The 26,371-nt window shown below is 43.7% G+C and overlaps 1 protein-coding gene across 1 annotated transcript in view; it reads right to left on the bottom strand.

Annotated features, from left to right (window-relative positions):
• Nucleotides 1-979: 979 nt before the first annotated feature.
• The window catches only part of LOC140463122 (uncharacterized), a 220,793-nt gene continuing 195,401 nt past the window's right edge, over nt 980-26,371 (bottom strand). Inside the window, exons 4-8 of the mRNA XM_072556854.1 lie at nt 24,348-24,463; nt 23,838-24,007; nt 15,106-15,204; nt 5,895-6,598; nt 980-2,330 (exon numbers count right to left, since the gene is read on the bottom strand). Of these exons, the coding sequence (XP_072412955.1) occupies nt 1,185-2,330; nt 5,895-6,598; nt 15,106-15,204; nt 23,838-24,007; nt 24,348-24,463 (2,235 nt within the window). The 3' untranslated portion in view covers nt 980-1,184. The remainder of the gene's footprint in view (nt 2,331-5,894; nt 6,599-15,105; nt 15,205-23,837; nt 24,008-24,347; nt 24,464-26,371) is intronic.

Below are 26,371 nucleotides of genomic sequence, written 5' to 3'. Positions count from 1 at the left end.
TGAAGGGGGGAAATGGTCAAAGTAGATGTGAGGGGCAAGGTTTTTTTACACTGAGAGTAGTAGGAATCTGGAATGTACTGCCAAGGATGGTGGTGGAGGCAGGTAAGTTAAGGGCATTTAAGGGACTTTTAGATAAGCACATGAATATGCACGAAATGGAGGGATATCGTGCAAGTGCAGGCAGAAGGAGATTAGATTAATTTGGCATCATGTTTGCAACAACATTATGGGCCAAAGGCCCCAATCCTGTGCTGTGGTCTATATTCTAGGTTCTAAAAGTCCCTAAGAACAGGACCCATTATTGGAGAGGTATCTAACACCTCCCCTCAGAATTTCACCATCCAAGCATTCATCCACTCTGCCCTGCTCCTCCTTTAATCATTAACTCATAACAATGAAGGTAATAACCTGTGACAGTCTCTTGTTTATCTTTTTTGTGACGGGGTTTTAGATCAGAGTGGTGCTGGAAAAGCACAGCAGGCCAGGCAGCATCCGAGGAGCAGAAAATCGACGTTTCAGGCAAAAGCCCTTCAATAGGAATAGAGGCAGGAAGCCTCCAGGGTGGAGAGATAAATGGGGGGGGGTGGGAGAAGGTAGCAAGGACCCCTTGTCCTATGGAAGTTACTAATACAAGATGAATTATTATGCTGAATTGTCCAAACACATCTGCCAATGTTCTGTGAGTTTGGGGTTTGACAGGGAGAGAGAGTTTTATTCTCTGACTTGTTCATGCTGTACATCTCCACGATTCCACATAAAATTCATCCCGAATATATTAAGTGTCAAATTGGTGACATACAGCACTTGAGGTAATAACTGGGAATGGGGACTGTGGGGTAGTGCTATCTTTTGTTCTGTGTTGATGGGAGTTTGAGAGACTATGCTGAGGTCATTGAACATGCAAAATCCATACTCTACACAAGAGCCACTGGAGAAACATCAACTCTTTATTAGCAACAAGTATGAAAAAACTGACATTCTCTTCACTCCACCTACACTTGGAAAAAAAGTCTCACTCAACAAGATGCGACGTGAAATGACCACATGCAATAGTTCAATAATACATTAGTTTCAGAGGTACAGTCAGCGTGGCAAATATTCCTTTAGTTACAAGCCACCAATCTTCACAGAACCTGTTAATATCAAACACTAATGTCCACACACATCCTGAGCAGCTCTCATGTCTATTCAGTCTCAATGATGAGTCTGTCTTCATCGCTGCTGCTCTCCTCATTCTCCATTTGATGCTGTATGTTTGTCATTTCCAGGGATTTGCCTCTTCTCTGGTTGTGCGAAAGTGCAGCAGTGGGAAGGTCCTGGGATCTACCAATTCCCTCGCACTGCTTCCCATCAATCCACTGGAACTTCCTTTGCCCTAAGCAGGGCCCACTTTCAGAGTTGAGTGACCCACTGATAATTGAGGGCAGGGCATTAGACTTCCTGTGGGAAGGAGTTGGGAGACCTTTTTGTTGAGAGAGCTTCTGCTCGTTGAGCTCCACGGATTCTGAATATTTTCGATCCAAAGCAAGAACTTTGACAGGAGATTCAGTGCTGTCTTGGGCAGTGTTTCCCAACTTTATCAGAGTAAAATTGGTGCAACCTACATTCTGTACAGCAAGTGTCTCTCTAAACTGACAAGCCTGGCCTTCAACAACACCACACCCAGATACAGACACGAGGAGCTCCTGCATTTCTCCTGTGGAGTCAGTAGATGCTATAGGGTTACTGGAGACACTGGGATTTGCAGGTTCACTGGAGATGGTAGGAATTGAGGAGTCACTGGAGATACTGGGAATCACAGGTTCACTGGAGATGGTAGGAATTGAGGATTCACTGGAGATACTGGGAATCACAGGTTCACTGGAGATGGTAGGAATTGAGGTTTCACTGGAGACACTGGGATGTGCAGGCTCACTGGAGATGGTAGGAAGTGAGCATTCACTGGAGATACTGGGAATCACAGGCTCACAGGAGATGGTAGGAATTGAGGAGTGACTGGAGACACTGGTAATCGCACGGTTATTATGGACAGTGGGAATTGCAGGGTCTTGAGGGACACTGAGAATTGTGTGGTCACTTGAGAAAGTAGGAACAGTGCACCCTGCAAATGGCCACTGAAGGATTATGGAAGAGAGTCCTGAAGGAAGGAGGAGAACATTAGGCTGTGCACTCTCTAAACCAGTCATCCCCACATCGTTTTGTCCTCCAATTTGCAGTTGGCAGCTGTAAGGAGCAGAGGAGCTCTGGGAATGAGCTGCAGGTAAGTGTAATAACTGAACCATTCCAATGTTGACTGAAGGCTGTATGTCTCCTGAACACAGAAGCACTGACTGTGAACAAAAAATACAACAGAAATATAAAGAACTTATCACAGTTTCGAGTTGTGCAATTGATAATATTGTGTTAGGCTTTTATAAAATTTATTTCATTCTGTCTATTTTGGGGCTACTTTCCTTTCAAGCTCAGGCCTTGGCTATAAGTACTTGAGGTTAAAATTAACAATTAACCCACTAGAGGTCAGTCTCACCCACAAAACTAGGAATGCCCCCTGAGTGAACCCTTCACCTTTGGGACTTTATGCAGCTTACCTTTGTTTTTCTCACTTCCACAAGTTGTTGCCAACATTTACTGCCCATCCCTAAATGCAGAAGATCGAAGATGAAGAACAGCTTGCAATGTTTAGCACATTCCAAGCAATCAGCTGAATTTTTGATGTAAGCTTTCTCGCTGAGCTGGAAGCTTTGTTTTCAGATGATTTGCCACCATACTAGGTAATATCATCAGTGAGCCTCTAGTGAAGCACCTGGTGGTGTAGTCCGCTTTTTATTTATGTGTTTAGGTTTCCTCGGGTTGGTGATGTCATTCCCTGTTTATTTGTTGGGGGTAGTAAATGGGATCCAACTAAATGTGGTTGTTGATAGAGTTTTGGTTGGAATTCTCATACACATCTCTATTTGGCTTGGTCTACAATGGATGTGTTGTTCCAGTCAAAGGGGTGTCCTTCCTCATCTGTTATGTAAAGATACTAATGAGACTGGGTCATGTCTTTTTGTGGTTAGTTGATGTTCATGTATCCTGGTGGCTAGTTTTCTGCCTGTTTGTCCAATGTAGTGTTTGTTACAGTTCTTGCAAGGTATTCTGTAAATGACATTAATTTTGCTTGCGGTCTATATAGGGTCTTTCAAGTTCATTAGCTGTTGTTTTAGTGTGTTAGTGGGTTTGTGGGCTACCATGATGCCAAGAGGTCTGAGTAGTTTGGCAGTCAATTCCGAGATGTAGTTGATGTAGGGGAGAATGGCGAGGGTTTCTGGACGTGTTTTGTCTGCATGTTGGGGTTTGTTGCTGAGAAATCGGTGGATTGTGTTCATTGGGTACCTGTTCTTTTTAAATACACTGTATAGGTGATTTTCTTCTCTCTTTCTGGTTCCTCTGTGCTGCAGTGTATGGTGGCTCGTTGCAATAATGTTCTAATGCAACTCCGTTTGTGGGTGTTGGGATGATTGCTCCTGTAGTTCAGTAGTTGGTCTGAATGTGTTATTTTCCTGTAGAGGAGAAAGTGAGGACTGCAGATGCTGGAGATCAGAGCTGAAAATGTGTTGCTGGAAAAGCGCAGCAGGTCAGGCAGCATCCCAGGAACAGGAGAATCGACGTTTCGGGCATAAGCCCTTCCTCAGGAATGAGGAAAGTGTGTCCAGCAGGTTAGGATAAAAGGTAGGGAGGAGGGACTTGGGGGAGGGGCGTTGGAAATGCGATAGGTGGAAGGAGGTCAAGGTGAGGGTGATAGGCCGGAGTGGGGTGGGGGCGGAGAGGTCAAGAAGAAGATTGCACCACCTTCCTAACCTGCAATGAGGTGAATTGTTTGGCACATGGCCACCAATAACAATATTTTTAAAGAACGTAATTTTGGTAAAAATAAAACACCAACTACCATACAAGTTAAAAATAGTTTAGTAATTTTTAAAAGTTGTTTTCAGTCATTTAAAACTAGAGCTGGAATAATCCTCTGATCAATCCAGTTCCTCTGTACTAATTGTAAGAACTGAATCTTTTTATTTTCTGTAGTTTCAATTATGGACTGTACTGGGAAAAAGGACTGTTTGTCCAAGGATTATGGAAAAGATGATTGCATTTTTTCAAAAGCAAGTAACTTGATACTCATTGTAAATGCTGTATACAGAGCTGCCTGTTCGAACAGTGGGGGTGGATCCTACAGATAATTAGGGATTGGAGAGGAGAGGATACAGAGATTTATCAGGTTGTTGCCTGTGCTGGATAATTATAGTTTGGAGGGGAAACCTAATTATGGGTTGTAAAATTATGAGGGATCCAAATAAAGCGAATGGGAAAATCTCATTCCCTCAGGTGGATGTTTATAAATAAGATTCAAGGTACTAGTTAAACAGCTTCAGTCTTAGACCCATCAAGTAAATCCTGTGCATTTCAAAATATCAATTGCCGCACCTCCTCCTTTTTTCCAAACAATGAGTAAGCAGGAAGATGAGGAACCCATTCCCAGTCCTAACTGAGCTACCTACTGGTCAGTGCAGTAGCCTCATCACCGCAGATATTAATTTATATCTGCAGCACATGGTCACTACAGACATTGAGAGGCAGACTGATTAATAACTCCTGCAACACATTTGCTACTTTCCTTAACACATTTCTTATAGTACTTCTGTTTCCATCTCATTCCTACTCCTTCCAGCTATATTTGGTTACCCTCCCTAGTCTAACTTGTTTAAAACCCTCATACAAATAAGTTTGAATGGCCAATCCTGATGAAAAGAACACTTAACCTGATTTGTGTTGGAATTTGTTCTGCTCCTGCATAACAGATTCAATGGGTATGAAGGAACATGAAGCTCAGTGGAGTCACATCAGCAATACAGGGTACGCCGGGAGGTGGGGAGCTCACTGTACATGCACAAACCTACCCACCCTGGTCAAGACCCTCAGGATTATTATTTATTCACAACAAGAGGAACGATGATCCTAGCCAGCAAGAACACTGAGGTCAAAGCCTCCCTGTATGCATATGTGGTAAGAGAAGTGAATGGGGATTGAGGTGTATAGGCTGAAGGACTCCTTGTGCACTGAGAGAGCTTTTTAAACAGCCTTCCAAACACTGAAGGGAAGGGGAGGGCCTGGGGACCTGGGAGAGGGGATGAGGGAGGGGGAGTAAATTATGAGCTATGGCCAGCTCAGTCAAAGAGCTGGCGCAAGTATGGTGATGGGCTGGAAAGCTTTCATTCCAGTAAGTGACCAGAACACATGTTCAGATAGTGTCATTGGTATTGTTTATGTCACCTGAGAGGACAGCATGGGCTGAACAGTACCTCTGCCACAGGAGCACTCCCTCAGTACTGCACTGGAATGTCATTCTTGAATATGATGTGGAGGAGCCAGTGTTGGACTGGGGTGGACAAAGTTAAAAACCACACAACACCATGATCCAATCTGACTCAAGACTGGGATACAGACAGACTCTAACCACACACCTTTAATGCATTGTCTGGGCTGAGATGTCACCTTGTTTTTATAAAACCTTATCTTGAGAATGTGACTTAAAAGAAGTTCTGGGATTTACATATTAATGAACTGAAATCTGCAACCCATTCTAAAAGATGAAAGACTTAACAGCAATCTAGGTTTGTTCAATATATCATTTCAGTTGCATGACACTGTAATATTTTGCTATAAGTCTTGTGTCTTATGGTCCTGCTCCATAGCCACCTGATGAAGGAGCAGCACTCTGAAAGCTAGTGCTTACAAATAAACCTGTTGGACTATAACCTGGTGTTGTGTGACTTTTAGTCTTCAATATTGATGGTTAAGCATGGAGTGACAGCTGGCTGCACTGTTCATAATCACCATCCCCCTCTGTATGGACTCACCTCTGCCTGATGTGAAGCCGGACTCTGAAGAGCTTCTGTCTCTTTTAGGACGTGGTCTTTGATAGACTCGGTGGACCTTTGCTGTATCTCCATTTGCAGTGGTAATCCAGAGACAGCAGTTGGACACATTGCACTCCCAGATGATTGGCCGACAAGAATTGTCTCAGTTCCTAAGTGCAAAAGCTGCACAGCTTTTGAATTTGCAACATGAGTAGCAGATGAGTTTTGGTCATCAGACAAGGCATCACTGTTTGCTTGCTCTGGGACTGCAGCTACCGGCAAGACACAAACACTGGTGCTGTGGGAGTTGGTGAGCTCATTCACACCACCCTTCACTATAGATAGCTTCTGGGGTTCAGATATTGCTGTGATCTTAGAGAGTGACCACACAGGAATCTGAGAGCAGAGTGATACAGTTGAATTCTCAGAGTCAGTCAGTGACCAAGCAACTTTGGATGATTCGGAAAGGCTTGGGTTTTGTGAGAGAACCAGTCGTGGAGAGATCATCGGACTTCTGCAGTCAGCGGGGCAAACTACAGCCTCTCCTGGTTGATAAAGGACAAGACGTCCATTTGAGAAGGGGCTGGATTTTTTGATAAGGAACTGGGAGTGTAGGTCGACAGATTTAGGTGTACTGGAAGCCAGGGAGCATACTTGTGTCCATTTTAAGAGATGCTGTTTCCCATTTAAACATTTTCTTTCACCTGAAGAGAAAAATGAAGATCACAGGCAGCACTTAGCAAACTCACAGGGATGTGGAGCTGCATTAAGAATAAACTAACAAACCATAGGCTGGTACTGGCCAGTAGACAAAGCCAGATCAAAAGATCACACACTGATACAGTCTGTTACAGGTTGACCCCACCTCTCACAGTTTGACCCCACCTCTCACAGTCTGATCCCATCCCTCACAGTCTGATCCTGGCTCCCAGAGTCTAACCACATCCCTCACTGTCTGACCCCCATCCTTCAGACTATAATACCATCTCTCATAAGTCTCACCTGTCCCTCACAGTCTGACACCATCTCTGATGTCCTGACACTGTCCCTCACTGTTGTCTGACCTGCCCCTTTACAGTTTGACCAAGTCTATCTGTTTGACACAGTCCCTTGTAGTGTGACCCAGTCCCTCATGGTCTGACCCAGTTCCTCAATGCTTAATCCACCCTCACAGTCTGACAAAGTCTGTCCCCATCCCTCACAGTCTGTCCTAGTCTCTTATTGTCTGATCCAGTCCCTCATGGTCTGACCCAGTCTCTCACAGTCTGACCCTATCCTTTATCTGACCCACACCCTACTGTCTGACCAAATCCTTCACAATTTGATCTAACCTGCTATAGTCTGGCCCAGTCGTTCGCAGTCTGACATAGTCTGACACAGCCTCTCAAGTCTGGCATCGTTGTCCCAGTCATAGAGATCTACAATACAGAAGCAGGTCCTTCAGCCCATTATGCTCTGCTGGTCAAAAGCAAATACCTAACTATTCTAATCACATATTCCAGCACTTGCCCCATGGCCTTGTATGCCTTGGCATCGCAGGTCCACATCTAAATATTTTTTAAATGTTATGAGGGTTTTTGCCCCTATCACCCTTACAGACAGCGAGGTCCAGATTTCCATCCTCTGGATGAATAAAAGGCTTTTCTCACATTTCCTCTAAACCTCTGTTTACCTCAAATCTCACCTGGCCAATCATCCCTCCATCAAAGGGAACTGTTTCATCTTGTCTACACTATCTATGCTGCTTATAATTTCATACATCTCAATCACATCCCCTCTTAATCTTCTCTGCTCTAAGGAAACCAACCCCAGTTTGTCCAATCTTGCTTTATAATAGAACGCTCCCGTCAAGGTGATATCTTGGTAAGTCTCCTCTGCACACTCTCCAATAGTTTAGATGTTAACCAGTGTTTATACAGCTCCAGCATAACCTCCCTGCTCTTAAACTCTATGCCGAAACTAATAAAGGCAACTATACCACATGCCTTCTTGACCCCCTATTCTGAAACCTAAAGGGTCCGATGTACATGCTCCCTGTGTCTTTGGTGCATTCCAAGGTTCCTAACACCCACCGTATATTCCCTTGTTTGTCCTGTCCAAATGTATCATGCCACATTTATCTGGATTGCATACCATTTGCCACTCATCAACTCATCTGACCAGCCCATCTATATCCCTCCATAATCTAAGGCCTTCCTCGCAATATTTACCAGCTGACCAATTTTTGTACCATCTGTGAACTTACTGATCAACCTTTTACATTCTATGAAGTCTCAATCATTTATCTAAACCACAAAGAGCAAAAGTCTCAACAATGACCCCTATGGGACCCCAGGCAGAAAAACACACCTCAACAATCAACCTATGCTTCTTGCTTCTCAGCCAATTGTGGATCCATTTGCCAAATTTCTTCGGATCCCATGGGATCTTACTTTTGCTATCAGTTCCCCATATGTGGCCTTATCAAAACCCTTGTTGTAGTCCAAGTGGACTATGTTAAATGCATTACTCTCATCTGCACACTTGGTCACCTCTTTGAAAAAATTCAATCAAATTGGTCAGACCTGAAAACAACTGTGCTGACTGTTCTTGATTAATCCTTGCCTCTCAAAATGCAGATTAATTCTGTCTCGCAGATTTGCTTCAGATAGTTTCCTCATCACTGACTGTCTATCCCTTCCTCCCTTTTTGAATAAGGGTATCACATTGAGTGTCCTCCAATCCTCCAGTACCTCTCCTGTGGCCAAAGAGGAACTGAATATTTTTGCAAGTGCTCTTTCTATTTCCTCCCTTGCCTCAGACAAGAACGTGGGATAAGTTTTATCTGGCTTTGGAGGTTTATCTCCTTTTAATTTTGCCAGACCACTCAGAACCTGCTCTCTGTCTTCCTGTATTTCTTTAATTGTCTCAGACACCTTCTCCTGATTTCTGTACTCATGTTGCCCCTCTCACTAGTGCTAACCATCCCAAAGCATTCATCTTGAACCCTGTCCTGGAAAAACAATCTGTCCTGGACCTCCCATATACATGTGATATTCAAGAAGCCACAACAAAGCCCCTACTTCCTCAGGAGGTTTCGAGAATTCAGCATATCCATAAGGACCCTCACCAACTTTTACAGATGCACCACAGAAAACATTCTATCTGGGTACGGCAAAAGCTCTCCAGGACCATAAGTTGTGAACACAGCCCAGACCATCACGGAAGCTAACCTTCTCGAACAAATCTTCTCAAATACTTTGCTAACCTCCCATCGATAGACTCCATCTATACTTCTTGCTGCCACGGAAAGGCTGCCAACATCATCAAAGACCCCTCCCATCCTGGTAGTACTCTCATCCATCCTCTTCCATCAGGCAGAAGATGCAGAAGCTTAAACACACGTACCAACAGGTTCAAGAACAGCTTCTTCCCTGCTGTCATCAGACTGTTGAATGAATCTAATTTCAAACCTAATGTTCACCTTGTTTTTATGCACATCCCATCCAGCCTTACTCTGTCGAAACACTCTATCATCCGAATGTCCTTGCTTGTTATGAGCTGCCTGTACTGCACACAAAGCAAAACTTTTCACTGTACTTAGGTACATGTGACAAAACTAAATCAAATGAAATATTCTACCTGTTAGTATCCTTCTGTATCCCCTCTTTGCTCTCCTAATCTCTCTCTTCAACTCTCTCTTGCACATTCTATAATCCTTCAAGGCTTCTGCTCTTATCTGCCATAAACATCCTTTTTCTCTCAATCCAATGCTGTATATTCCTTGATATCCAGGGGTTACAGTCACTCACAGTCTGTCCCAGTTCATCACAGTTGGATACAGAGCTTGAGGGAGTAGAAAGATGTTTGAGGGACAGAGTTCAAGGTTTCGGTTAGCGCTTGTGGGGTCAGATACTGTTTTTGAGCAGATAGATTCAGAGCTTGAGGTGGGCAATGCAGAGTTGAAAGGGTCAGAAACAGAATTCAGAGGATGGATATAGAGATTGAGGAATCAATTCTGGAGTTCAAAGGTTTGGATACAGAGTTTAAGGAGTCAAATTCAGAGATTAGTTCGGGGGGAATGGAGGGGTCGTATACAGAGTGGAGAGTGTGGTGCTGGAAAAACACAGCAGGTCAGGCAGCATCTGAGGAGCAGGAGAATCAATGTTTGGAGCAATCTTGATAAAGGGCTTATACCCGAAACATCGATTCTCCTGCTCCTCAGATGCTGCCTGACCTGCTGTGCTTTTCCAGCACCACACTCTCCAGTCTGATCTCCAGCATCTGCAGACTTCACTTTCTCCTGGGTTATATACAGAGTATAGATTAGAGTGGTGCTGGAAAAGCACAGCAGTTCAGGCAGCATCCGAGGAGCAGGAAAATCGACGTTTCGGGCAAAAGTCCTTCATCAGGAATACAGGCTCCTCGGATGCTGCCTGGACTGCTGTGCTTTTCCAGCACCACTCTAATCTGGACTCTGGTTTCCAGCATCTGCAGTCATTGTTTTTACCTTATATACAGGGTACATAGAGTCAGGTACAAAGATCCAGGAGCAGATGCAGAGTTTGAGCAATCAGGTACAGAGTCAAGGCAGATAAAGGGTTTGAAGGACTGGTTGCAGAGTTCAAAAGGACAAGTATGCAGTTCGAGGCATCAGATACAGATTTTGAGGAGGCAGATACAGTATTAATGTTTACGGAGCGTGAGCAGCAGATTCATGGAAATCATTGTGAAGATTTAGAAAGTGAGAGGCAGATACAGAGTTTGAGAAATTGGGGCAAGTACATAAACATTGACAGAAAAGAAAAGATTGTACACATTTTCTAACCAACCTATATAGATGCGTTACAATACACTGAGGAGCAGTTGGGACTTGAATTTGGGTCTAATTGGCTCAGAGGTAGGAACAATGCTACTGCGCTACAGGAACCCCTGCAAGATAAGGATCGGAATCAGAGGTTACACCAGAAATGAAGGGGGTGCCTGAGTAATTAAGCTTGTTAAGACAGAGTTAAAGAATGCTTCAACAGTGGGTGGAACGATGGCACAGTGGCAGCACTGCTGCCTCACAGAGCCAGAGACCTGGGTTCAATTCCCACCTCAGGCGACTCTCTGTGTGGAGTTTGCACATTCTCCCCGTGTCTGTGTGGGTTTCCTCCGGGTGCTCCGGTTTCCTCCCACTGTCCACCGATGTGCAGGTCAGGTGAATTGGCCATGTTAAATTGCCCATAGTGTTAGGTGAAGGGGTAAATGTAGGTTGTGCTTTGGCGGGTCGGTGTGGACTTGTTGGGCCAAAGAGCCTGTTTCCACACTGTAGGTAATCTAATCTAGTAGGTAAGGATGTTTGTGCAGCGGCTAAGGAGATCTGAGCAGAGGGTAGAAACATTTAAACAGATAAAATCTTGAGCACAAGTTGAACTGTCAAGGATCTCAGTCATCTCTTCATTTAGGCACCTGAAGAACAAACTTAGAAGAATATTTCTGAGAGATGCAAAAACAATCAAATTATTGTAGTGAGAGATTTTGATTATCGCAACATAGACTTGATTAATAATAGTGCTGATGCCTGTGAGGGGATGACTTTCTGAAGAATGTGCTAGGTCAGTTCATGTTTTTGTCCTGACAAGGAAGGAGGCATTGCTGAATCAGAAGAATGAGGTGGGTTAAGTGTCAAATGTTGTTAGGTAGCGTTTTGGGAATAGCAGTCATAGTATCATACAGTTTACATTCACTATGGAAAGAACAAGCTGAAATTCAGAGTAAAAATAATTAATTGTAGAAGGTTCACGTGCGATGGAGTGAGATTGAATTTAACCCAGATAAAGTGGGATGAAAAATTGGCAGCCAAAATTAACATAGAGCCTTTGAAAATGAGAGAGCTCAGTATAGTCAAGGCACATTCCCATGAAGGCAGTAGGTAGGGCAAATAAATCCAAAGCTCTGTGCATAACAGAGAAGATATTGAGTAAGATGAAGCAGAAAAAGAGTGTGTTTGACAGGCATTAGATTAACAATACATGTAAGAACAAGGCTGAATGTAGACAGTCCAGAAGGGAAGTAAAAATGGAAATCATAGACACAGAGTGTATGAAAGAGACTGACAGCTAACACAAAGGAATTCGAAAGTCTCCTCTTGATATACAAATAGCAAAAGGGTGTAAAAGAAGGAGTACTAGAATTATGGATCAAAAAGAAGGTTTGCACACAGAAGCAATGGAGATACCTAAGGTACAAAATGAACACTGTGCAGCTGACTTAATCAGGGAAGAACATGCTACAGAGCCTGAAGGAAATGCTTTGAGGGGACTGGGTGCGAAGGTAGGTGGGGGGGGGGAGGGGGGGAGAGGCGGTCTGTAAAATTGATCAAGAATGCTTCAATTGATTAAAAAATGCAAGGGAACAACAACGTGAGAATGAAATAAGCAAAAATAAATAGCGAATGCAGTAAAGTAGATGAGATATTTAAAATGGCATTGAATAGAATTCAGGGACAATTAAAAAAGAGTATATGGAACAAACTAAATAAACTCAAAGAGGATAAAACCCCTGTTCTAGATTGATTGCATTCATGTATTTTGACAGAATTTAGTGAAGAGATAACAGAGCTACATATATTTAATAACTTTTTAAGGAAAGCTGTAACCTCCCTGGACTGGTGAATAATTTAAGAAAGGGGCAAGACCAAGAAATCTAATTTCTTACTTGTGAGATAAGGGTGCATGTATTGTACATTCCTAACTGCCCACAGGGGAGTTAAGAGTCAACCACATTGCTGAGGGTCTGGAGTCACATGTAGACCAGACCAAGTAAAGATTACAGTTTCTTTCCCTAAAGGACATTAGAGAATCCAATGGGTTTTTCCAAACAATCAACAATGGTTTCATGGTCAGCATTAAACTCTTAACTTCAGGTGTTTTGTATCGCTGTGGTAGGATTTGAACTCAGCTCTCCAGAGCATTATCTGGATTGCTGGAATAACAATCCAGTGGTAACAGCACTAGCCTCCCCACATAATAGCTAGGTGATAGCAAAAAACCAGGTAATCCACATTTAAGAAGTATATTGTTATAGAGTTGGAGACAGATAATAAGCAGTTAAGAGAGGGAGCATGGAGTTGTAAATAGTTGTTGTTTAATGTTCACTTTTAGAGTTAAAGAATAAATTGATGTTATTTTCTTTAATTAGTGGAATTTGGGAGTTCTCTGTCACTCATATTTTAACAGATTACATAGGCAATGGTAAAGTAGATGTCAGCAAGATAATCACTAAGAAATGCAATCAGGAACTCTGATAAAACACAGAGTAGTGACAATATGGAACCCGCTGTCACAGGGAATGAGGCAAGTGAATAGTGTAGATACATTTAAAGGGAAATCCAATGCGTCTATGAGGGACAAGGGAAGAAGCTATGATGGTAGTTTTAGTCGTGGAAAGAAGTGAATAGAGCATAAAGACTGAGATGAATTGGTTAGCTCGATGGCCTGGTCCTGTATAAGTCACATGTATATTCAGAGGAGGTTTCATCATGATGGGTCTGAACTGAGTACATAGAGAGGAGCAGTCCTCATTTATGGAAGAGCGAAGGCTGGGGTGGAATGGTGGGCTCAGTGGTTAGCACTGCTGCTTCATAGCTCCAGGGTCCCAGGTTCAATTCTAGCCTTGGGTGACTGTCTGGGTAGTGTTTGCACATTCTCCCTGGGTCTGTGTGGGTTTCCTCTGGGTGCTCTGGTTTCCTCCCATAGTCCAAAGATATGCAGGTCAGGTGGATTGGTCATTCTAAGTTGCCCATAGTGTTAGGTGCATTAGTCAGAGGGAAATGGGACTGGGTGGGTTACTCTTTGGAGGGTCAGTGTGGGCTTGTTGGTCTGAAGGGCCTGTTTCCATGCTGTAGGGAATCTAATCAAACGACAGTGATTTAAAATGTTTAGCAACAGATCTGCTGGAGACATCAGGAAAAGTTTTTTATGCAACAAGTGGTTGGTAAGTGGAATGTTCTGCCTAAATGTAGTACAGGCAGATCCAACCACAGTTTTCAAAGGGGTATTCAGTAATTATATGAAGAGAAAATGTTTGCACAGCAATGAGAAAATAGCAGGCAAATAAGAATAACAGAGTTTTTGTTGTAGGGAGCTAGTATGAATCCAACAGTCAGTTTGTCCTCCTGTGCTTGAACCAGTCTATGATTCCCAGAAGATTTAGACAGGTTAGTTATTTAAATGATGTCAAGGAGGGTTTAACAAAGAATACTGATATTTAGGCAGACATTAAAGAGGACTGAGTGATTATTAAATTGATTTTGACACAGTGTTTTATTTAAAGAAGTTACAGCAGAAGATATGGATTAGAGCAGAGGTTAAGGATGTTTAGACCAAAGATAAACTGGTTTATACAGAGATTAAGCTGGTTTGGACAAACAAAATTGTTTTGGACAGTGTTCTGAGAGTGAATCTATGGTGAGATTGTGGAGACTGGTTGGTAAAGTGGTAAACAAGGTTTCACAGACTGAAAATTGTCATTGGAAGCAGCGGGGAACAGTTCGGAGGTTTGTTTATGCAACAGGATTATTCGAACAGAAAACGTTTACCATGGGGGGTGGGTAATTAAGAGGGTTATACAGAGAATAGGATATGGCTCACAACTCAATTAGACAAGGATTGCAGAGAAGAATGTAAATGGATTTGGAGAAAGAGCAGGGATCAGGAGGAGAGAAACTCAAGGAGAGTCGGTGCTTCATGTTTTACGAGTGTAACTCACCTTAATTTTGCTAGAAAGGTCTGGTTTTGGCCTCTCTCACATTCTCCACTTCCTTTTGGTGCATACCCAACTGATGATAGCATATTCAGGCAGCAGGAACAACACCAACCCAGCCCCATATGCAGTGTCCCCACAAACACCTCCCCTTCCTGCCCAGAACGACAGCATAAACTCTCATCATCCATTTGAATTTCCCAGAGAAGACAAACCAGTGAATCCGAAATTTCATTTCACTCTCTCTAATTGTCTCTCACGTCAATTTTGCAAACATCCTGGTGCATTTGAGGTTCAGGCTGGTTACTCAGGGTAAGGGTGAAAGATGCAGTAACACTAAAGACAGAGCTGTGCCCTGTACCAAACTCATGTCAATCCAAACTTTCTACTGCCTAGATCTCACCACTTTTAAAAAGCACAAAATAACCCTTGCATCAATAATTATAACACACTTTGATCACCTCTTTGAAATCAGAAAGCTCACCTTCTTCTGCCAGCTCCTGGCCCTCTGGATTTGTGTGGGTTTGTGGTTTTGCTTGTGTTTTCCTGTGGATCTTGGATTCGACATGTTTTGTCAAGTTCCCTATCAGAATCATTCGGATTTTATTAGGTTGACATTTTAACTGGATGTAAAATTGCCCGACACATTCAATGACAACATGGTGATATTGGACTCAATGAACACAGTCTCTTTTCATCTATTCATGTTTGGCAAAACCCATGGGAACCAAATTATCAAGACAGAAGACATCAGAATGGGGGAGGACTGAGCAAGGAATTTCAGTCTTTGAGTATATTTAAAGTAGTTGATTGCTAATTCTTTGATTTTCAATGACACAAAGGGTTATGGGAATAGTGTGAGTCAAAAGAATTGAGGGATTCATTCAGCCAAAATTGTTTTAAATGGTGCAGCAGGATTAACAGATTAAATGGCCTACTCCTGTTCCAGTGTCAATGCATTGAAGATGGTTCAGAGCAGGCTCTCTGGACCTCTACTGTTTTTGTAGAGGAGGGTTGCAGAGTTGTCTCCTGATGACAAGCGAGGCTAATATCAACTGGAATGAAGAAAAGAGGTGACTGGATTGAAGGTTCTGAGGGTCTTAACCAAGTGAATGTGGACAGGATGGTCCTCTTATGGAAGGACCTAGAACGAGGGAGTCACTGTTTTAAAACTCAGGGGTCATCCACTCAAAACAGAGATTGGGGGAACTTTTTTCTCTCTGAACTTTGTAAGCATTTGGCCTTTTCTTCCTAAAAGGTAGTGAAAGCAGCGTCCATGAATATTTTGAAGGTAGAGTTAGACAGATTCTTGATAAGCAATGGAGATGAAAGGTTATCAGGATAGTTAGGACAGTGGATTTGAGATTATAGTTAGGTCAGAATTGATCATATTGAATGGTAGAGCAGGTTCGAAGGGCTGAATGGCCCACTTCCATTCCTAATTCATTTGTATTCATGTGTGAAACTCCCCAGGACTATCTCTAATATAAAAGTGCTATAAAAAGTTCCTATTGTTGCATTTGATGCTCAGAAGAATTCAGGGACATCATTCTAAACAATTTTCCCGTGTGATCCATGGGATGGATTTAAAGTTCCAGTTGCTGAAAGTTGGGGAGGAAACGAAAAGACAAAGGCCCAGATTTTCTGATCTATTAGATGAGCAGAGAGATCTCATTGTCTGGGTACTTGGATCCCACAGTTGCCAGCCAGGTTAACAGGGTTATTAAGGAGGCATATGGTGTGTTCGCTTTTATTGGTAGAGGGATTGAGTTTCGGAAACATGAGACCATGCTGCAGCTGTGCAAAACTCTGGTGCGACCACATTTGGAGTATTGCGTCCAGTTCTAATCACCACATTATAGGAAGGATGTGGAAGCTTTGGAAAGGGTTCCAAAGAGACTTAATAGGATGTTGCCTGGTATGGAGGGAAGGTCTTACAAGGAAAGGCTGAGGAACTTGAGGCTGTTTTCGTTAGAGAGAAGAAGGTTGAGAGGTGACTTAACTGAGACAAATAAAATAATCAGAGGGTTAGATAAGGTGGACAGGGAGAGCCTTTTTCCTTGGATGGTGATAACTCGCACGAGAGGATATAGTTTTAAATAGAGTTGATGGATATTGGACAGATATCAGAGGTAGTATTTTTACTCAGACAGTAGTAGGGCTGTGGAAAGCACTGTCTGCAACAGTAGTAGACTCGCCAGCTTTAAGGGCATTTAAATGGTCATTGGATAAACATGTGGGTGAGAATGGAATAGTGTAGACTAGATGGACTTCAGGTTGTTTCACAGGTCAGCGCAACATTGAGGCCGAAGGGCCTGAACTGAGCTGGAATGTTCTATGTTCTATACTTAGTCAGAGACTGCAAATACTCTGGCAGAATGCCCTTGGAACCCCCAGAATTCATAGTGCAGACTACATGGTACTTACCTGTGAAGTTTACATTTTTGATGGGGGTTAATCTGTCATCTTGAAACTTCCAGAAAGCACACCCTCCCAACTGTGCTATAATTGGAAATATCAGATAATATTGACGATTTGTCTGGCTAGTTACTCAGAAAAGGTTTAAGGATCAATGAGAATATACTGGGATTGATAATCCTCAACTCCACTTTCTTGCCTTTTTCCTATAACCCTCAATTCCCTTATTGACTAAATATCTTTCTATCTCAGCATTTTGAACATACTTAATGACCAGCCTGAACAGCCTTTGCAGTAAAAGATTCTATAGATTCATTACCACTTGAGAGAAGAAATTCTTCCTAATCGTTGTCTTAAATGGGTGATCCCTTATTTGGAGACAATGCGCTCTGATCCTAGACTATCCCCACAAAAAGAAATAATTTTTCTGTATCTGCACTGTTAAGAACCTTGAATATTTCAATAAGGTCATTTCTCATTCTTTTAAATTCCAGTGAGTATAAGTCGCATTGACACAACCGCTCCTCATTAGACAGTCCCTCCATAAGACATAGAAGCAGAAATTAGGCTATTCATCAAGTGCGCTCTATCCCTCAATCATGGCTGATAGGCTTTTCAACCCCATTTCCCATTTTCTCCCTGTAACCTTTGATCCCCTTGGAAATACTCAATGACCTGGCCTCCACAGCCTTTTGTGGCCACAGATTCACCACTCTCTGGCTGAAGACGATTCTCTATATCTCTGTTCTAAAGAGTCTTTCCTTTATTCTAAGGCTGTACCCTCAGATCCTAGTCTCTCCTGTCAACAGAAACATCTTCCCAATGTCCACTCTGTCCAGGCCATTCAGTAATCTGCAGGTTTCAATCAGATCTTCTCTCATCCTTCTAAACTCCATTGAGTATAGTCCCAGAGTCCTCAAGTGTTCCTCATATGTTAATTGATGCCCGAAACGTCGATTCTCCTGCTCCTTGGATGCTGCCTGACCTGCTGCGCTTTTCCAGCAACACATTTTCAGCTTGCTCATATGTTAAGCCTTTCATTCTTGGGATCGTTCTTGTGAACCTCCTCTGGGCCCACTTCAGGGCCAATACATCCTTCCTGAGGTATGGCGCCCAAAGTTGCTGACAATGCTCTAAATGTGGTTTGATCATAAGACTTATGAAACCTCAGAAATACATCCTTGTTTTTATATTCTAGTCCTCCTGAGATGAATTACAACATCTTACAGTCAGATACATTAGGGACATTGAAGCGACTCTTGGATAGGCACATGGATGATAGTAAAATGTAGTATACGTAGGTTAGTTCAATCTTAGAGTAGGATAAAAGGTCAGCACAACATCGAGGGCCGAAGGGCCTGTACTGTGCTGCACTGTTCTGTTCTATGTTCTGCGTAACGTTGTGGTTGCCTTCCTAACTATCAATGCAACTTGCAAGTTTACCTTAAGAGAAATCTGAACTAGGATTCCCAAATCCCTTTGCACTTAGATTTCTGAATTTTCTCCCCTTTTAGAAAATTGTCTATGCCTCTATTCTTCCTACCATGACCTCACACTTTCACACAATGTATTTCATCTGCTACTTCTTTCTCCTAACCTGTCTAAATCTTTCTGCAGCTTCCCCACCTCCTTAATACTGCCTGCCCCTCCATCTATCTTCCTGATGAAGGGCTTATGCCTGAAACGTCGATTCTCCTGCTCCTCGGATGCTGCCTGACCTGCTGTGCTTTTCCAGCACTACACTCTCGACTCTGATCTCCTTACTTTCTCCTGCACCTCCATCTATCTTTGTAGCATCTGCAAACTTAGCCAGAATTCCCTCAGTTCCTTCAAGTAGATCATTAATCTATAAAGTGAATAGTTGTGGTCCCAATATTGATCCTTGTGGAACAGCACTAGTCACCAGTTTCCATTTTGAGAAGGACCCTTTAATCCCCACTCTCTGCTTTCTGCCAGCCAGCCAATCTTCTATCCATGCTAGCACCTTGCCTCTGACACCATGGGCCCTTATCTTACTCAGGGCGAAAGTGAGGACTGCAAATGCTGGAGATCAGAGTCAAGATTAGAGCGGTGCTGGAAAAGCACAGCAGGTCAGGCAGCATCCGAGGAGCAGAAAAATCGATGTTTCAGGCAAAAGCCTTTCATCAGGAATGAAGGCAAGGAGCCCCCGGGATGTAGAGATAAATGGGAGGGGCATGGGCCTGGGGAGAAAATAGCCAAGAGTACAATAGGTGGATGGAGGTGGGGATGAAGGTGGTTAGTCAGAGAGGAGGGTGGAGTCTATAGGTGGGAAGGAAGATTGGCAGGTAGGACAGGTCATGAGGATGGTGCTGAGCTGGAAGGTTGGAACTGGGGTAAGGTGGGGGGAGGGGATATAAGGAAACTGGTGAAGTCCACATTGATGCCCTGGGGTTGAAATGTTCTGAGGTGGAAGATGAGGCGTTCTTCCTCCAGGCATCGGGTGGTGAGGGAACGGTGGTGGATGAGGCCCAGGACCTGCATGTCCTCGGCAGAGTGGGAGGGGGAGTTGAAATGTTGGGCCACGGGGCGGTGGGGTTGATTGGTGCAGGGGTCCTGGAGATGTTCCCTAAAGCGCTCTGCAAGAAGGCGTCCAGACTCCCCAATGTAGAGGAGACCGCATCGGGAGCATCGGATACAATAAATGACATTGGTAGATGTGCAGGTGAAACTTTGATGGATGTGGAAGGCTCATTGGGGTCTTGGATGGAGGTGAGGGAGGAGGTGTGGGCGCAGGTTTTGCGATTCCTGCGGTGGCAGGGAAGGTACCAGGACGGGAGGGTGGGTTTTTGGGGGGGCGTGGACCTGACCACTTGGTCACGGAGGGAATAGTCTTTACGGAAAGCAAAAAGGGGTGGGTAGGGAAATATATCCTTGGTGGTGGGATCCATTTGGAGATGGCAGAAATGTCGGAAGACGATGCGGTTTATGCGAAGGTTAGTAGGATGGAAGGTGAGGACCCGGGAGGTTCTGTCCTTGTCTTATTCAGCAGCCTCCAGTGCAGGCTTTCTGGAAGTCCAGGTAGATAACATCGATTGGTTGTCCTTGGTCTAACCTGCTCGTTTCCTCCTCAAAGAATTCTAACAGATTTGTTAGGCATGACTCCCTTTGATGAAGCCATGCTGACTGTGCCCTATTTTATCATGCACTTCCAAGTATTCAGCAATCTCATCCTTCACAATGGATTCCAAATCCTACCAACAACTGAGGTCAGGCTAATCAGCCTAACATTTCCTGTATTTTGCCTTACTCCCTCCTTAAACAGGGGAGTTACATTAGCGATTTTCCAGTCCTCTTGGAGCCTCCCTGACTCCAGTGATACCTGAAAGGTCACTACTAAAGCCCCCGATATCTCTTCAGCTATCTCCTTCAGTACCCTGGGGTGTAGCCCATCTAGTCCAAGTGAGTTGTCCACTTTCAGACCTTCCAGTTTTTCTAGCACCCTATCCTTGGTGATGATCATTGTACTCATCTCTGCCCTCCAACTTCCTTGAAATTTTGGAATATTACTGGTGTCTCCCACTGTGAAGACTGACACAAACTACTTATTCAATTCCTCAACCATTTCTTTGTTCCCCATTACTGCTTCTCCAGCATCATTTTCTAGTGGCCCAATGTCCACTTTTGCCTCTCTTTTGCCCTTTATATATCAAAAGAAACTCTTACAATCTTCCTGAATATTGCAGGCTAACTTACTCTCATATTTAATCTTTTCCCTCTTCATTTCTTTCGTCATTTTTCTGTGTTGGTCTTTATAGACTTCCCAATCTTCTGGCTTCCCACTGCCTTTCGCCACATTATGTGCTTCCTCTTACGCTTTTATACTATCCCTGACTTCCCTGGTCAGCCATGTTTGACTCATCCTCCCTTAAGTATGCTTCCTTTTCCTCAGGATTTTTTGCTGTGTCTCCCAAATTATTCCTAGAAACTCCTGCCATTGCTGTTCCACTCTCTTTCCTGCGTGGCTCCTCTCCCAGTCAATTCGACCTATCTCCTCCCTCATGCCTCTGTAGTTGCCTTTATTCAACTGTAATACTGTTACTTCTGACTCCACTGTCTCCCTGTCAAATTGCCATGCCTGGTATCAGCTGAGTGAAGCTGCTTCTAATTCCAGTATATCTTGCCTTAGATAAGAGGTCTAAAACTGTTCACTGTATTCCAAATGTGATTTAATAAATGCATTGTATAGTGTTAGTAAAATACCCCTAAAACTGCTCCTCAATCACTCATACTGACTTCACTTCTCTCCTTGTCAAGGAGCTTTTGACCTTTAAACCCTAACCTTTTAACCTAGTTACTGCTGTAAAAAAAAGGTGTGTTATTTGGCCTCCAGTTCCTATACTGTGCTGAGCCAGAAGCTTGCAAATTAGTAATGGTCCCAGTTTCTCAAGAGAATGGAATCTGCCAAGAGGAACTAACATGGAGGATATAGGTAAAACCAATGGGATCCAGGATAACTTGGTCAGTTGGATTCAAAACTGGCTTAGTGGCAGAAGTCTGTTTGTTAGAAGGCTGCTTGTGACAGGAGGACAGCGTCCAGTGGCGTTCCACAGAGATTGTGCTGGATTTATTAATAGTCAAGATACATATATAAACAATGTAGATAAGAATGTTGGAGGATGACAAGTAAGTTTGCAATGACACTAAGATTGGCCGGAATGGTGTTGACAATGAGGAAGAAAGTCTTAGCTTCCAGGAGGATATAAACAGGTTGGGCAGATCCGTGGCAGATGGAATTTAACCCTGATAAATGTGAGTTGATACACTTTGGAAGAAGCAACAAGACAAGGGAATACTCAATGAATGGCAGGACATGAGGAAGCTTCAAGGAATAGCTCTTTGCCCACAAATCCCTTAAGATAGTTAAGAAGGTACTGGGGACACTTACCTTTATCATTCAAGGCATAGATTATAAGGGAGGTTGTTGTGGAGCTGTATAGGACTTTGGTTAGGTCTTGGCTGGAGTACAGTGGGCAGTTCTGGTCACAGCACTATGGGTAGGATGTGATTGCACTGGGAGGGGAAGCAGTGAAAATTCACCAGGATATTGTCTGGAATGGAATTCTTCAGCGAGGAAGAGAAGCTAATAAGCTCAGGTCATTTTCTCTGGTGCAGAGAGAGTTGAGGGAGAACCTGTTTGAGGTGAATAAGATTACAAGGGGCATGGACAGAGTGAAATCAGCTGTTCCCCTTGTTTGAAGGTCAATAACAGGGGGCCATAATTGTGAGGTGAAACAAAGGAATGTTTAGAGGAGATTTGAGGAAATGATTTTTCACCCAGAAGGGGTGTGGGTCTGAAATGCACTGCCTGGGATGTATTTGAGCCTGGAAACTTCACACAACCTTGAAAAAGTACTTGGGTGAACGCTTGAAGTATTGTAACATTCAAGGGGAGTGAAGGGTTATGGGGAAAGTGAACATAAGGAATGTTGGATCAGCCACGATCCGACTGAATGGTGGAGCAGGCTTGAGAGCCCAAATGCCCTACCCCTGTTCAAATTTGTTATGGTCTTACAAGGCTCTGATCCTAGTTCTAGATGGTGCAATAGTGTAGGTTTGTGTACTTTGGCAGTACAGAGAAGATAAGCTGAAGGGTCTCTCTGTATTGTATGATTCTATGAATCTATGATAAGCATCAATCCAATTATGATTCTCACTCTGGGAAGATCCAGGATTTTTCTATTATTGCCATGGAGCTCGTGGTTCCAAAATATCGACCCACCATCCCACTGCCTGCTCCTTCGACCTCATCGATTTACTCACCTGCCTCTCCTTCCCGACTTCACTCACCTGTTCCCCCTCACTCCATTCAGCTGCCCCTGCCTCTCCTCTCATGCCACTCACTGGGTGCTGCCAGACCCCTGCCCACTTTGCTTTACTCACTCGGGCCTGCCAGCTAGGCTCAAACGAGATCGGCCCCTTGTCTTTTCATCTGACTCTGTTAATGGACATTATTAGTGAATGCATTCAGTCTCAGCAATGGTCACTACTGAGGCCAATAAGCTACTTCATGTGGTGTCTAAAAGCCTGAGGTGTGAATTAACAAGTGAAGGTGGGCTCATCTCTGACTCTGTCATCAATCCTGCTTGAATAGTGAGTTGTAGACATGGGTGGGGGAGGAGGAGAATCTATTCCCTGGAGCAATGGAACTCTCCCCCTCCAAAGACAGGGACCTGTTTATCTTTCACTCTCTCCCATTGTCTATGTCTTCATCCTTCATCAGACCTAGGGTCAAAACTTCCTTTTCTTGAACTGAGTCATTGGAAGAATTTCATAGAATTATAGAATCCCTACAGTGTGGAAATAGATCATTTTGCCCAACAAGTCCATACTGACCCTCTGAAGAGTAACCCACCCCTACCCTATTACTCTACATTTCCCCTGACTAATGCACCTAGCCTGCACATCCCTGAAATCTATAGGCAACTTCCCATGGCCAATTCACCTAACCTGTACATCTTTGGACTGTGGGAGGAAACCGGAGCACCTGGAGGAAACCCACGCAGACACTGGGAGAATGTGCAAATGCCACACCGACAGTCACCCGAGGCTGAAGTCAAACCCGGGTCCCTGGCGCTGTGAGGCAGCATTGCTAACCACTGAGCCACTGTGCCACCAATTTTGTGCTACTCTCTACACTTCATCTGATGAAGGAGCAGCGCTCCAAAAGCTTGTGGTTTCAAATAAACCTGGTGGACTAGAACTTGGTGTCATGTGACTTCCAACTTGGTCTGCCCTAGAACTCTGCCACCTCCACATCATCTCGGCATCTGTGCGTACCTTTCGTTTTGAAGGATCGATCACAGAGTTTGCAATGATAAGCCTGCTCACTGCTGTGAGTCTGTAGGTGGATCTTCAGGCTGCTGGGTTTCTGAAAGCAGATTCCACATTCCTTGCATTTGTGTCTCTCGTGGCCACGACCTCTCTTGTGTGAATCATCGACTTGACGTCTATAAAAGAAATCAATCTTTTCAGGATTAATGATAAACAATCCAAGCAAATGAGCATCACCATCCACTCATAGTCCAACGCTAGCTCTGATGATAATAATGTGACTGGAACCTCCACTCCATCTTGTCAATGTGACCAGAGGGTGCAAATCTACTGGGCTATATTGTAGGGGGAGCCACAATTCAGGCTAGGTTTATAGGTCCAAAATCAGAAGGAGCAGCAAACACCAGGCACCAGACCACAGTCTGAAACAATACAACACTCATTCAACATATCAGGTCCTTACACAGCCCCTGTAGAGAAATAGAATCAGACCGTAATAGACAACTGTCCACTCACCTTGCATCGGAGCTGCTTGAACGTCTGTGCTTGGCCACCCTCCTCCTCCTTCCCTTGGTAGTCACCAGTGATTTGGGGGCCAACCTCTGTCTGGAGTGAGAGTGCAACTTCTTTAGCTGGCAACAAGTGGAAAGGATATTAATCTGAGGGTTGACAGTGCACAGCAAGGTGTTTGATACAACTGACCTGTGAGAAAAGCTCGAACTCATGGTAGAAAAGGGACAATAACTATGTGAATATGAAATTGGCTGAGTAACAGGAAACAGAGAATAAAGTCACGGGATATCTTCCAGCCTGGAGGAAGGTTTGTAGTGAAAATCTCCAGGGATTGGAATTTTCCTGATATATATATTAATGATCTAGACCTTGGGAGAAAAGGCACAATCTGAAAACCTTCAGAGTACATAAAACTTTAGAAACATAGAAGCATTGAAAATAGAAGCAGGAGTAGGCCATTCAGCCCTTCAAGCCTGCTCCACCATTCATTATGATCATGGCTGACCATCCAACTCAATAGTCTGTTCCTGCTTTTCCTCCAGATCCTTTGATCCCTTTAACCCTAAGTGCTATATCCCCCAACTCCTTCTCTAAATCATTTGATGTTTTGGGTCACGACTGATATCTAGTAACAAATTCCACAGGCTCACCACTCTCTGGGTGAAGAAATTTCTCCTTATTTCAGTACTAAATAGTTTACCTTGTATTCATACCCTATGACCCCCGGTTCTGAACTCACTTGCTATCCATAAATCCTTCCTACATCCAACCTGAACAGTCCTGCTAGAACTTTATAGGCTTCTATGAAAACCCCTCCTCATTCTTCATTCCAATGAAGATAATCCTAATTAATTTAGTCTCTCCTCAGTCATCCTCGGAATCAGTCTGGTAAACCTACACTGTACTCCTTCTTTCACCATAACATCCTTCCTCAGGTAGTGAGGTTAAAACTGCTCACAATACTCCAGGTACAGTCTTACCAAAATCCCATATAATTGCTGTTGTACCAACTGCTGTTCTTGAATGCCTCGCTATGAAGGTCCAATATTCTATTTGCCTTCTTCTCTGTTTGCTGCACCTGCATGCTTACATTCAATGACTGAAGAATAAGGACATCCAGAACCCATCGCAGGTTCCCCTCTCTCCATTTATAGCCATTCAGTTAATTATCTGTATTCCTGTTTTGCTCCTAAAATGGCTACCGTCACATTTATTCACTGCCTACCATTTTGAAAAAGACTTATTTATTCATACTCTTCACCTATTTCCTGTACATCTCAGTACACTAACCCTGATCCCATGCACTTTAATTTTACACACTAAGCTCTTACGTGGGACTTTGCCAAAAGAAGATTTGTTAAGCATGTTTTTCCTTTCATCGATCCATGCTGACTCTGTCTGATCCTGCCACTGATTTCCAAGTGGTCAGCTATTAATTCTTTTATAATGGACTCGAGCATTTTCCCTACTACCAAGGTCAGGCTGGCTGCGTGATAAAGTTTAGAGTCATAGAGTCCTACAGCACGGAGACAGGCCCTTTAGCCTGAACTGGTCCATGCCGATCAAAATGTCTGTCCACGCCAATCCCAAGTCCCTGCACTTGACTCAAATCCTTCTACTCCTTTCCTATCCTTTACGACAACGGATGAATGGGCACCGCACAACAATCAACAGACAGGAGGGTTCCCTCCCAGTTGGGGAACACTTCAGTGGTCCAGGACATTCAGCCTCGGACCTTCAGGTGACCATCCTCCAAGGTGGACTTCAGGACAGGCAGCAGCAAAAAGTGGCTGAGCAGAGGCTGATAGCTAAGTTCGGTACCCATAGGGAGGGCCTCAACTGGGACCTTGGGTTCATGTCACATTACAGGTGATCACCATTGCACTACACACACACACAGATACTCCTACACACACACACACTCTCACATACACACAGACACAGGCACACACAGACGCGCGCACAGACACCCACACACACCTTTATAGACACTCACACAAGCACCCCCTCACAGACTTAAGACACTC

This window comes from Chiloscyllium punctatum, chromosome 37 (genome assembly GCF_047496795.1).
Source record: "Chiloscyllium punctatum isolate Juve2018m chromosome 37, sChiPun1.3, whole genome shotgun sequence".
NCBI classification, from domain to species: Eukaryota; Metazoa; Chordata; class Chondrichthyes; order Orectolobiformes; family Hemiscylliidae; genus Chiloscyllium; species Chiloscyllium punctatum.
This window is presented reverse-complemented; position numbering and strand designations above follow the sequence as displayed.